This window comes from Amphiprion ocellaris, chromosome 11, assembly GCF_022539595.1.
Source record: "Amphiprion ocellaris isolate individual 3 ecotype Okinawa chromosome 11, ASM2253959v1, whole genome shotgun sequence".
Classification (NCBI taxonomy): Eukaryota; Metazoa; Chordata; class Actinopteri; family Pomacentridae; genus Amphiprion; species Amphiprion ocellaris.
This window is the reverse complement of record NC_072776.1, coordinates 23,597,274-23,610,868: the sequence shown is the minus strand read 5'-3', so window position 1 is coordinate 23,610,868 and position 13,595 is coordinate 23,597,274. Positions and strand designations below refer to the sequence as shown.

At 35.6% G+C, this 13,595-nt stretch overlaps 2 protein-coding genes across 2 annotated transcripts; one reads left to right on the top strand and one right to left on the bottom strand.

The window, feature by feature from the left end:
- The first annotated feature begins 710 nt into the window (after positions 1-710).
- pdcl3 (phosducin-like 3) lies at positions 711-4,946 on the top strand. Its single transcript, XM_023263829.3, has 6 exons — positions 711-868; positions 2,036-2,153; positions 2,442-2,532; positions 2,709-2,852; positions 3,673-3,881; positions 4,368-4,946. Exons 1-6 carry the CDS (start codon positions 863-865, stop codon positions 4,514-4,516), a joined length of 717 nt encoding a protein of 238 aa, XP_023119597.1. The 5' UTR covers positions 711-862; the 3' UTR covers positions 4,517-4,946.
- nms (neuromedin S) lies at positions 4,841-11,105 on the bottom strand. The gene is made up of 7 exons (XM_023263841.3): positions 10,762-11,105; positions 8,683-8,729; positions 8,281-8,337; positions 7,411-7,437; positions 7,264-7,317; positions 6,643-6,717; positions 4,841-5,369 (listed from the first exon to the last, which is right to left on the bottom strand). The coding sequence occupies exons 1-7, from the start codon at positions 10,832-10,834 to the stop codon at positions 5,337-5,339; spliced, it is 366 nt and encodes a 121-aa protein (XP_023119609.2). The 5' UTR covers positions 10,835-11,105; the 3' UTR covers positions 4,841-5,336.
- Positions 11,106-13,595: the final 2,490 nt, after the last annotated feature.

The following is a 13,595-nucleotide window of genomic DNA, read 5'->3' as shown; positions in this document are numbered from 1 at the left end:
TATTAACAAATGGACTAAACACCATCAAATGTAAAGCTGACCACAAACTAAATCAGAAAAAATGCTAATAGCTGTCAATTCAATGTAGCATTTTTAAAATTTAGTTTAATTGTCTTAATGTGATAAATCATCGTAAATTATATGGGTAATACATAAATTAATAGTTAATAAGATCCACAAAATAAGTAACTCAGTCTGTGATTGCACAAGAGCATACTGGAGGCCTTCTGTTCTCATTTTTCGTACTTTTTAGAGGAGATCTTAGCCAACAACACAATCTGTGGTTGGTTCAGCTATAATGTGTTTTAACATTGGCATCCTGTCTACAGAAGATGAGATAGTAATGAGGACATTTATATTTAATTTTATATTTCTAAACTTCCAAAGCACACTGCTTATATCCATGAAGATTTTATTGTGCTTTTTCTGTCTTTTCTTGATTGAATAGACCAGATAAAATTTTACAGGCCTTATAAATAGTGTGTGAGCTGCACCTGTTTGGTTCCAGCAGCTACAAATGGAATGTTGCGCTCCAACTCCTTATATGGTCATATTGTGCCTCAACGGGAAGTTGGTGTCCCTTTTATTATTGTCCTACGTGTGAAATATCAGTTCCTAGTATTTTAAAATTAGAAATTACCTACGTGCGCAGCAATATAAAAATAAAAACCTACTGGGTGTATTTTTCTGAAGATACATTTATTTTAGTAGGGTTTTTATTAACGTTTAGCGAATGATGTGCGTATTTACAACCGTCGTGAGTTATTGTTTTCTGCCGGAGTCGGACCGTCTGCGGTCCTTCTGTTTCCGTGTCTGAGAGGAGAGCAGCGGTGTGATTTCAGAGACTCTCTCGTCTGTCAAAATGCAGGTTTGTAAAAGTTTGTAAATGTACTAAACGCTGTGGTTTAACGTTGGTGAATGAGACGATTTAACGTCGGTTGGTGTCCTTGCAGGGCGTCGACGTGGTTTTAAGGCAGAGTTTTGATAGTTAGGTCGCTGTTAGTTGGGCGTAGCAATTGTTAGCCAGCTAGGCGTTTAAAACCGTAAAACTCGTAAACTCGATATTAGAGTCGAAAATGTTTGTGATAGATTGACTAATTGCTAGATTAAATGTAAGTTTTGACAATTTTGATAAGACAGACATTCAGGCAGACATTTAACATGGGCTACTAAGAAATTATATGAGTGGTGTTCGTAAAAATATTCTTATCTCCTGATTTTGTTGAAGAAAGCAAGCAAGCTTAAATTCTAAATTTACACATGCAGCAAATCTTTTAAGTGTCTAAAATCAGTAACTTTTCAACATTGGTACTTCCTGTTGCCTCCTCAACGGCGCAGTTTGTTACAGAAGTAGTTGGTTCAGTCTGAATCTTGTCCTTTACCACTCTTTGCAAAGTTGTACGACTACAGATTAGAGATTAGATTGGAGTACAGAAATTCAGTTTTTATGAGCTAGTGTTGTCAGTCTAATGTTGTCTCTGTCCAGTGGCTGGTTCACCAGCAACGTTTTTTTTAGTAACAATATCCCATCTACACATGATGAAGTATCACCGTCCCTCCGCTGCTAATCTTACTCAATGTTGCTTTAATTGGCGAAGCACTCATTCTTTCTCAGCAACTTTCGTGTCCTAGAGCAGGTTGAGACGCAGTGCTATGTTTGTTTTATTATCTGTCCATGTTCAATCTAGTTTTTAATGTGTGGCATTCTGACCCACACAAGTTATTTTCATATATTTGGCGCTATAAACAAGGACAAAGCCGATCCAGGTCTACATTATTCACATCTTATCTTAGACAATGGCCATTTCCAAGATGATGTTTCAAACTATGTAAATTTGTGAAAAGAATTTATTTTCACAAAGCCTGGCGAGTTAAACCTTGGCCTTAGTAATTTGATATTTATCTTCAAAAGCCGGTTTTAGTTTTAAGAATTACATTTTACTCTTTCAAATAAAAAACTTAAGTGCTTCGCATACCAAAGCTCAAAGAAAGCCAGAGTAACAAAACTTTTGTATGTGCTTTATTTTCTCACTAGGATCCGAATGAAGACACAGAGTGGAATGATATCCTGAGGAAGAAAGGAATTCTTCCTCCCAAAGAGCTTCCTAAAGATGATGAAGAGGAGGAACTGGCACTTCAACAGCAGTCTGTCGGTAAGGGAGACAAGCTGGAATAAATAACAGTATTTCTTTGGGGTTTAGTCTGAGATATACGTGTATTTATTTGTAGAACATAGTTTAAATTGTCACCTAGTTTCGTCCATTTTTTTCCCTTTTTTATGTTTTATATGTATCAATGAAATGCTTGTACATTATTTGATTATTATAGTTCAAATTTTAGGGTTCAGTGTAGGTTAATTTGACTATTCAGTCGTTCACGGAGTATTAGATTGTTTGCTGCACATGTAAAGTGCTGTTGACTGTTGTTGATTCTCGGAACAGTAAAAACATATGAGAGCATGACACTGGAAGAACTGGAGGAGAATGAGGATGAGTTCAGTGAGGAAGATGAGGCTGCCATTGAGATGTACAGGTAAGCGGAGATCTGTATCCTGTGTGAAGAACTTTTGAACAACTTACATTTGTCCTAAAGGTCACTGCAGTGGATTGTATATGTCAAAAACTCTCTCTTTGAATCGGTGGCTAAAACCTTCATTGTCGACGGAGACTTTCAGTTCAGTCTGTCAGTAAATTGATGTCTCCTTCCAGACAGAAACGTCTTGCAGAATGGAAGGCCACTCAGATGAAGAATGTTTTTGGGGAGATGGGTGAAATCTCTGGTCAGGACTACATCAAAGAGGTCAACAAGGCTGGAGACGGCATCTGGGTGGTGCTGCACCTCTACAAACAGGGGTAGGTCAACCAGCAGCGTCCAGTATCTTCAATTAGACAAAAATGCTTATTGAAACATTTCTCAAATATAGAGAATAGTTGTTTGTATGTTATTTTTTTAATGTGTATGTTAGACATTAATCTTTTTCAAATTAAATACGTACACATATGCTCTGTGTTAGAATGTATAGTTTTTGTTGTTAAGTACTTTGGATGTGTAAGATGTTCAACAGATTTTAATGATCTGTTCAAACTGTTTCATTTGTTGCAGCTTTTTTAAATGTTATTGGACAAAAAATCAAACAGGTCTGCTCTTAAACACAATGAGAATTTAGAATAAAAGAATTGAAAAGAAAATCATTATTTTTAAAAAATGATAGGTTGTAAGCCCATTCATGTTAAGCATGTCAGTTGCAATGCCTGGCAGTTTGAATACTGCTTTTTGTAGTGCTCAAAAGTCAATTTGTGAATGAGATAAACAACAGAAAATTATTCTATATCTGTTATTTGTTTCAGGAATTTTTCAAGGAAAAATATCAGTGTTCTCTGGTTCCAGTTGCTTTTTTTGGTTCATTTTATTCTGTGTGTATCATTACTTAAATATAGTGTTTTGGAGTTTTTGTCAGATGAAATAAGCAATTTGAAGAGAACATATTGGCCTCTGGTAAATAGTTTAAGTCACAATCTTGTCTTTCTGTGAGAAATTATGTTTTCTTCAAAATGTAAATGAGTATGCACTTTGTAAAGGAACATATTTTTGGAGACCAGGTTGAATCTTTCTACTTTTCAAGCAGAATCAGTAGCAGTTCAGTCACATTTCTGTCGTTGATCTCCTTTGCAGCATTCCTCTCTGTACCCTCATCAACCAGCATCTGAGCACACTGGCCAGAAAGTTCCCTCAGACCAAGTTCCTCAAGTCCATCTCCACCACCTGCATCCCCAACTACCCCGACCGCAACTTGCCCACCATCTTCGTCTACTTTGAGGGGGAGATGAAGGCCCAGTTCATCGGTCCATTGGTCTTTGGAGGCATGAACCTCAAAGTTGAAGGTAGGAAGCAACTTGTTGCCTTTAAAAACTGCACAACAAGGTGATACGGAACTGGGAGCCTTTTATAACTTACAGGAAAAGGCAAAATGTCTGACTTTGAAACTAATACAAAGGATTATTTTTGGCTTTTGATCTCGATTTAGTGTCACATTTTGATCTTTCAGTTGTTGCATTTTAAGTCAGTTAAGTTAGATTAATCAATTTTGGTAGCAATTTTAATCTAATTTTATTCATCGTCTCAAATATTGACATTTAGACCGTGTTATTAAATCTTTACAGAGACTAATCTTTCAAATTTAGTGTTTAATTTTTTGTTGACAGTGTTTCAGAGATGTGTTGATTCAAATTTAGGAGAAGCTATAGTTTTTCATGCATTTGAACTGTATTGTATTATTGATATTTTGCACTGTAACATTTAATTTCTGTACATTTTCATCATATTTTATAGGTAAGATATCGTAATTTGCCTTATGTTTGTCCCTCCAGAGCTGGAATGGAGGTTATCAGAAACTGGTGCAGTGAAAACAGACCTGGAGGAAAACCCCAAGAAACAAATCGAAGACAAGCTAATGTCATCGATCAGAAGTACACTTCCTACACGAAAGGACAGTGACTCTGAGGACGAGGACTATTAATTAAAAACAACAACAAGATGGCTGTTACTCCAAACAGAAAGACCATGTGGCCGCTACACGGGAAACAAACTCTGAGAAGACCTTAAAACATCTGAGTAGGTACAGACTCTCCTTTATCAAAATGTGCATTTTGTATTTTAACCATGTAGGTGGCACTCAGTGCTCTGACCTGCTCAAGAGCACATAGGCAAGCTGCTGGGCTAGAGAGAATCTAGCCAACCAGCCTCCTGTACTTCTCCGTAGGAAAGTGGGGAAGAACAGCAGAACACTCACTGTTTTCTAATTTAAATTCACCGACATCATCTTTACAGAAGCATCAAAGACAAATTTTGACTTTTTTTATTATGTTTTCTGAGAATTATGTCACAAAATGTACATGTACATTTCATTTTGTTGAATTAAATGTGAGTTCGCCTCTTTGCCACAGTGACTGGTGCCAATTTTCTCTTTCTTAAAAATTTGTTTTGGAGATCTGTGTCTCTGGTGATTATAAAGGAGATTATTTTGAGTGTTTCTTGGTGTCTTGTGACACACATCTTGTGTAGCAGTGCAACATGCCAAATTTGTGCTCAGAAACAGTTCAGTGACATTTGGAAGCAACAAGACACGTGGCAGCCATGGCAGTGCAGTGTAGTTTCTTTTTTTTCCCATCGATACAATAATTTATTTTCTGTTAACAAATCTGGAGAGTCGTGTTGGAGAAACTGTGCGTTACTCAGTCACTTGATGTTGATGGTGACATCCAGAGGCAGAGCTGCCAGCTTCTCTTCTTCTGTTGTGTGTAATTCCCTCTGTTTTAGTGTTTTTTCGGGTTTTTCTTTTACAACAGTCCCTCCGGCAAGCTTCGAATCTTCTGTTTAATTAGCAAAAAGAGACAGAAGGAGAAAAGTCAGTGTTGACAGTAAATCGAACCTGAACAGTGATGTGATTACAAGTGATTTACTTATAAATCGTCCTTAATCACTACTTCTTTGCTACCTGACACGGAAGCTTCGTGAAAAGGTAAAGTCCTTTAAGGTGAAAGACAAATACAGGAAAGTTACTTTTTTCTGACTCTTTTTCAACCTCTACAAGAGTTCTTTTAAGTTCAGAGTGGGGCTTTCGGGATTTACAAAGCACAACAGTAAACATGATCAGTGGATGTACAGTAAAAACAGAGTCTGTGTTACTTTTTTGACTTAAACCTTCCCATTTTCCTATCATTTCTGACCATTTGATAAACAAAAATGTATTTTATGATTCAGTAAATAAAACCACAATTAGCAAATTGTGATAAATTCTCATTCTCAAGTCTTATCGTTTTGGCGCTGCTGATTTGTCTTTGTTGCTGCCTAAAACCACTTTGTATGTGCCAAAAATTCACTTCTGCCAGAAAAACTTCAACCCTATGGGTTATATGATGATTGGCGAAAGAGAGAAAGAGAAGAGATCAAAAATGTTGTTCTGCTAAGCTGATACCCTGTTAAAATAATAAATCTAGGTTTTAGGGGGAAAAACTAAATAGACCCTAAAAATTGAACCCTTTTTACCTTTTAGATGTTGTGTGGATTAAAAGTTAATATTAGAGGTGCTGGACGATGCAGTTGGTTACCTTTCAACAAAATCAGGCTGTAAGTGAAATCTCACTTTTTCATATATAGATAACAAGCACAAGAGAAGAATTGATTCCAAAACTCTTAATAAGAAAGTGAATAAACATATTTCCCAAAATGTTGAACTGTCCTTTTAAATGCTGCATCATTTTAACTCCTCAGGCCTCTCACAGATATTAAAACAAACCAAACAGAAATTACAAAGTAATTCCAGATCGACCTGTTCAGAATTCACAGACAAATTCATCCTGTGAGTTACAAGCTGATGCAGCTTCATTTTAAAATTGCACCACCTCCAACATTTTGCAGCCAATCTTGTGAAACCTGCAAAAACAAGAATCTTGCAGCTTAAATAAGAGCTGCCTGCAGTAGTTTTTCCTGTGTTTATTTTCTGACCGTAAACTACCGTCCCTCTTCCTGATGTATTTTCACATCCATGTGGGCGTCATAATCCCATAAAAACTCCACCGTACATCCCGGTCTTCTAAGAATACACAGAGACTTAATGAGTTTATGTTTCTAGGTTTTTCTCACCAAAAGCACCACCTTCTTCTTTCTCCTCTGTGAGAGTTTTGGTGAAAGTCGCATCAGAGGGTGAACTGAGTGAGACTACAGGAGGAAAAGAGAAGATATGTTAATGAAGATCTGCAAGTAAAAGTGGAATTTCCGCAATTTTGAAGTTGCTTTCAGAATAAGAAGGGCACTGATAAACTTAGGTGCTGTCAAATATCAGATAAATAAAAACTAGTTTTTCATGATTTAGCTCAACTCAGAAGCTGCAGAATACATAGAAAGTAAAATATTTGAACTTCACTCTATAGTTCATCTTTTAATTCCTTCTCTTAACCTCCTGCTGTATTGCAGGAGGTTAAGGTCAAGTCACTCCTCTAACACTGACAGAGCTGATTCCAAAGTTCACACATCAAATAGAATCTGACGTACATTTGTTCTCTATTTTTAGAAAACTTGATCTCGTCAGCTTAATTTCTCACATCAGCATTTAAAAAAAAAACTTTAATCTTTACAAATGTGCTTCTTCCAGCAGATGTTGCATGTTCTCCTTTTACACACACGTGGTGGAATCAGTGACTTTAAATTAAAGCAGTAAATCTTGAAAATGACATTTTAAGGAGGTTTGTTTGTGTCTTTGCTCACCTCTTGCTGTACGGCTCCGACAGAGTTGCGAGCTTTGGAGTAATGAAATAAGAACTGAAAAACAAAGAACAATACTAAAATCAATGAGCTGCTGCTGAACCAAGATCTGAAGTAAATAAAGCAATACAACTGGGGAGGAAAACTTACTCTTTTGAAAACATTCTGGACTTGCTCCTGCAGGAAAAACACAATTTCACATTAATGAATTAATAAAATGCCAATATTCAGGTCCACTCACGCTCACTAATGAACTTGTATATTATTATTATAGATGGACACAACAACAGCAATACAGGGAAAACTTAGTGTTATTATGATGCCCAGTCTGACGCCTTGTAGACAAAACAACTCCTGAAATTACTCTGTGTGACATTATATTATCACCACATTGTCCTCATGTTAGAGTCATAAACAAAACAGTCCAACAATCATTAGGCACTGAGGATGACGGGAAATGTAGTACTTCATTTTTTGAAGAGTAAAGTTGAGAAAAAAGTTTTTAAAAGATATTTTCATCCATCTTAGTCATGTGTTACAGTAATTATATTAAGATGTCATTATGATGTATCATGTTAAATCTTTTTTTTTTTTTTTAAACAGCTACAACAATATATTCTACATTGTTGTGGAAGTTCAGCGAGGTCAAGAGAGGATGAGGAGGCTGACACAGAGAGACACACTGGAGACTCAGATGACTTAGGTTGTGTAAAGGTTTACTGATATCAGAAGAAGTGACACCGACAGAGCAGCAGTTCATGCAAGCAGTGCCAGCATCAGTTCTGAGGATTCTCTTTGATCTTTGAATATATATTGTAGTTGGGAGGAGGTCAGATTTAGATTACAGAGCAATATGGAGACAACTAGTCTGCTTAGTCACATTAGAATGGACAATGTTTAATCTCCTGCAGCGTCTGCCTGTCTAAAGGCCATTATGACCTTAGAAAGAGGAAGGAGTAATTTTTCCTTCACATACATAACATTAAGTATCTTTATAGTGACTTTGTAGTGTTTTCTTACCTCATTCTGGTCTTTCCACAACACGCCACTCAAATCATCGTTTTGGACGCCTCGCACCTGCAGACAAGCAACACACTTATGAATTAATTAGCAATGAACAATGAAACCTGACCAGTGATTCTGTTTTTATGTGTTCATTTCCAAATGTACTGATCCATACACTTTTGCATACTCTTCTGTAAACTTGACTGCAGCTGCTGATGATTACATAAAACTGTGTAGCCAAAAGGTTTTATTTAGCGGCTGAGTAATGAAGCTAATTAAAGCTGCACTAACGGTGTCATTAATAAAGATTCAGGTGACTGACACATTGAGGACTAATAACATTTCTTCCTTAAATACCACATGTGGAAATGGGATCGAGGAAGGGAGACTTTGCAGGTAACTGAAGACATTTCCTACCTTTCGTAATGCTACGGCGTCTACCCATTGATCATAAGGACTGGCATCTGGACAAAGAGCACACGTGAGGGAGGAAATGTGAATGTTTTCTGATTTTTGTATTCTGTTGCAGCATCTGAAGTTTCTTTCAACTTAAATAACACTGCCATTACTCTGATTAAGGGTAATCACAGTCACAGTGTAGAGTAATAATGTAATTTAAGGTGGGTTTTTTTGTCCAAAACACTGATTTTAATGTGATTTTATTGCACGCCCTTGTATTTTTATGTGCTATAGTTACAAATTTTTTTATAAAACAACCTCTTTAGAGTCTACTTCAGGTTATATTTGATGCAATACTACATTTGTCTGTATGATTTTGCCTACATACAATACGTTATGCCAACTAGACATAACATATTGCATGATGAAAATGCCAAATCTTTCTGCAAAAGGTGTCACTACAGTATGTATTAAGACAACAGCCTTAAATCCAAAACTGACTCCTAATCTGCAGGACCCTGATGTAATGTTGTGCTTTTCAGGGAATTATTCACTTTTTTAACCCAACAACCATAAATTTTGTGTGAATTCCAGAGACTGAAGTTCTCACCTGTTGCAGTAATGATGTTGTATATTCAGATTATGTTAAATATATTCTAGTACCGATGTTGCTGTGCCCTTTTTTTGAGGTGCAATAGAGCTTAAATGCTGAACAACAAGAGGCATTACTGTACTTTAGTATCATTTTTAAGCACTTTATACATTAATTCTTGTACTTTGCAGATCGAAATATCTACGACAGGCATTTGATGGCGATTTTGACAGTAAGACTTACAATAGAGCATGTTTTACATTCAGTTATTTCCATCTTTAATGATTCTGAGAAGTAAAAAATGATTAGGAAATTCTGAAAGATCGCCAAAATCTGAATACTTCAGCCACTGTTCACTTTTAATTTACTAAGGATTTTCCCTCTGCTGTACATTTGGACCACTAACCTCCATTAGTGGTCCATATGGTCTGCAGAGCATCACGACTAGAATCAAGCTCTAAATTATACACTAAAATTCATACCTTGCAGTCTTTATGACTTACTGAAAAGTAGGACACCTGTAAACTTTGTCTACTGAGCTGCAGTAGCAGAAATAGTGGCGTACAAGAAAGTCATTAATTACGAAGAGTGAATGAGCTTCTCAAATGACAAGAATGAAGTGTGAATGGCACCTTTAGCCCAGAGAGGGAACTTCAGTTGCTTTGCCTAATATCACAATCAATTCATAAATGCCATAAATAACAAATCTGTTGTTGTTTATGTTAATAGGTTGTTGATAAATAATTGTCCATTGGATTAGTCTAATAAATTAAAGACAATTTATTGCATCCTACCAAACCATTTTAAGACCCTGGATTTATTCTATTTATTGTTATTTTTTGTAGATTGATAAAGCACCTATGGAAGATTTAATGAAGAATTAATCAAGAAGTTGTGAATTATTATGTTCTATTAGAACAGTTTTTACAGCTATGTTATGTTATTCTGATAAGTTTGGGTGCATTTTTATATTTCTTGAATCTTGAATCTTCTTATGATTTTTTTTCACTTCAAACTGAGAATTTCAGTATAACCTGGAAAAACTGTAGCTTCTAAATGGCTTTTCGACTGTTTGTCTCCTGCCAGGTGCCATTTGTTCAATGAGCTGTGATTGATGCTTTCAACATGAACACAAATGGTACATCAAAGCCAAGAAAACCTTCATTAAATGTCATTCATTAAATGTAAATATATATATATATATATATATATATATATATATATATATATATATATATATATATATATATATATATATATATATATATATATATATATATATATATATATATATATTATTGCAGATTTTTGCAGAATGAGCAATAAAACATTAATCATTCACACAACAATGTTCATTTTTTGGCGACAGAATTGTAGTTACTTTCATACATAAAGCCACAGAATTTCAATCATTACTGAGAATATTGCGTACTTTTACTGCATTTTAAGGTTTTATTCTAATGAAACACCTGGCTTAGATGCAGCTGCGTTACTGATCCACCTACCTGTTGTGCTCCAACATCCAAAAAACCCGAATAGACATAAAAGAAATAGTTGTCGCACAGTTGGCACCGTCATGTCTCCACAGTGTTTCCTCGCTCCTCTGGTTTGCGCGCTTTTTGGAGAGGACAGGTCCGCTTGGCTCGGCTCGGCTCGGCTCCTGGCGGCTGTGTGGTCTGATCGGTGCCCTCTGGCCGCAGCAGTTTAAAAGCTCACAACTTTGAGGCTGACGGGATCCTCTCAGGTGACCAATCACGCACCGACCAGGTCATCAGCGAACCCGCTTGCGTAAATCCATGGCACCTCGTCCTGCCTCTCTCTCCATCTACACATACAGGGCAGCGGCAGGGAACTGGAAATACGGAGCACTGGGAGCACTGGGATCGTTTTTTCATATAGACAGCTGATATGAAACGTGCTGACGTCAAATTATCCAAGTTCTAATGATCTGCGCAATTACGCATCAGAAGTTGCCACTATTATAGAAAAAAGGTATTACTGTGTGATTCAGGCAAAAAGATCAATGTTTCATTGCTCATCCTGCAAAAATCTGTAACAACAACAACAACAAAAAATAAACTGGCTGCAAGTCTGCCAAAAATATGTGAAAATAACGGTGAAGTCCTATAATGTTCAAAAAGGTATAAAATAAATGAATAAAAAAGGTACTAAAAAATCAGCAAACCTATGTAAAATATAGCTTTCTATCTAATTTAAATACAATAAAACTGTGTAATCTTTACAGTCACACATTGTAAAAGTACAATTTAAAATTTGTAATGCTACAGATTATTAATGTGGACATTATTTACGGTTTGGGTCTGTTTTTTCGTGTTAACATATAAATCAATGTGTTTTTCCTGTGATTTTTACAAGTACACTTTTTCTTTCGTTTTTTTTTTACAGTCAACGTGTAAATTTAAAAAATACAGAGAACTTCTGTAAAAAAAAAATCATTTTTCAGTACTTGATAGTCATAATCTTTGATTCAATTGATTAAAATTTCCTTGGAATAATGGCAAAATAACCACATTTTTGCTGATTTAAACATTTTTTTTTAAAGTACAATTTTGGGTAAAACGCTGTAGAAGAACAAACGCTATTTACAATTTTGACCTTTTTGGTTTGTTTGTTTGTTTTTACAGTCAAAATGCAAAATTAATCTTTTTTCTATGATTTTACAAGATATTATTTGTAATTTCGCACATGCAAAATCTGTGAAATAATCTAAAGGCAAAGATCTGTAAAATAATAATGTCATTTGCTGATTTAAATATAGAAAAAAATAATAAAAAAGAGTAATTTTACAGGCAAAGGTTGTAAAAGAACAAATTAAAATTTGTAAAAAAAAAATACAGTTTTCTTTTTTGTTTTTTAGGGCTAAATACTAATCCGTTTTCTTTTCTTTCTTTTTTTTTGCCCTGTGGTTTTACTAGATTTATCTGTAAATTGAAAAAACATGGAAAAATCTGATTTGTAAAATAATAATAAATTTACAGTGTTAGCTTTACAGTGCACTTACAATGAAGAATTATTTTTTAAAAAACATCTTTTTCTTTTTTTTACAGTGTATATCCTCATCTCAGCTGATGTCAGCTGGACAATAATGAAAGACTTGAATTAAAATGTATCATTTGTAGTGCTTGATAGCAAAGACACTGCTTTAACCTGCTGTATTAACAAGCTATTTTAAGCTCCTTTCAGATAGATGCTTCAGGATATTATGAGAGCCAGACCTCTCCGTCCACCACTTATAACCCCAACACCAGAATTATTGTTTCTAAGTGCTGGCATTTTACAAGAGGTTCCATAGGATGTTTTCTACCAGCAGCCCAGTGATTACATATAGAAGTGGAAGAAAAAACATGACAGGATTGTCAAGACAGTAAACAAGAAGCAGGAGGCTTCCATCCAAAGGGAATAAATTATTCCCCTTGGATGTCAGTGTAGTTTAACTGGTTTTAAGATGTTCTGTGATGGTATTTAAATATTATAAATGTGGTTTTAACTGCTGTTTGGACCATTTTGGTCTGTACAATTTGGTTGGAGATGTTGCCTGTTTATAGCTCTGGCCATCTATGAATCTATAGCTCTCACTGGATTAGGGTTTAATGTCACTGTAGAGCATGTGAAAAATGTATATTTTGCATTTTCTGCAACTCTCATGCAAAAACACATAGATGAAACTGGTGCTTCTCCAAACTTGTGTATAAATGCATAATAGATTCAGTTTATTCTGCCCGTAAGATGTAAATATTTTGTAGTGATGCCCTGCATGGACCCAACAAGTGTACCAGCAAATCAAGGAAGATGCCATTTATCATAGTTTAAAATGTATGTGCCCCTCTAGATTTATGTTAAATGTCAAAATGTATCAGTGAATATACCTAAACTGTGTCTTATTCAAATAGTCTGGATGTTACAGTTGGGCTATTTACTTGATTTAGAGGCTGTGAGGGTGACAATGTGCAATATTTCAAGTGAAAGATGGACTTCTTGTGAAATTTGGTTTGATTTTTGGTGTTTCCAGTATTTTTTGGAAACAAGCTGTTGTTTTCCGTGACGAGTGGACAACCTGATATAATTTTTAGATGATAAAATAACCAATACACATCATCCAGTGCCCTATTTTTGTCCTTTCAGTATGTTAGTCACAGAAAATTACCAGGACCTGTACATGACACTGAAGAGGTGGGTCATCCACATCAGTCCATCAATACAATGCTTTTAGCATCTCCGTGTGAATCTCATCTTCCTCTCTGGCACCTTGCCACAATGGAATTTTTTAACACCCTCTAAGTTATTTGTGGCGGAGACATTCATAAGGGAAGCCTCATTA

Excerpts from the sequence above, each read along its gene's own strand:
- nms (XM_023263841.3), bottom strand. The coding sequence starts at position 10,834 with ATGACGGTGCCAACTGTGCGACAACTATTTCTTTTATGTCTATTCGGG. Across the intron at positions 8,338-8,682 it reads ACGCCGTAGCATTACGAAAG|GTGCGAGGCGTCCAAAACGA; the intron begins GTAGGAAATGTC and ends GCTTGTCTGCAG. Across the intron at positions 7,318-7,410 it reads TCCAGAATGTTTTCAAAAGA|TTCTTATTTCATTACTCCAA; the intron begins GTAAGTTTTCCT and ends TTTGTTTTTCAG.
- pdcl3 (XM_023263829.3), top strand. Across the intron at positions 2,154-2,441 it reads ACTTCAACAGCAGTCTGTCG|TAAAAACATATGAGAGCATG; the intron begins GTAAGGGAGACA and ends TTCTCGGAACAG. Across the intron at positions 2,533-2,708 it reads GCTGCCATTGAGATGTACAG|ACAGAAACGTCTTGCAGAAT; the intron begins GTAAGCGGAGAT and ends GTCTCCTTCCAG.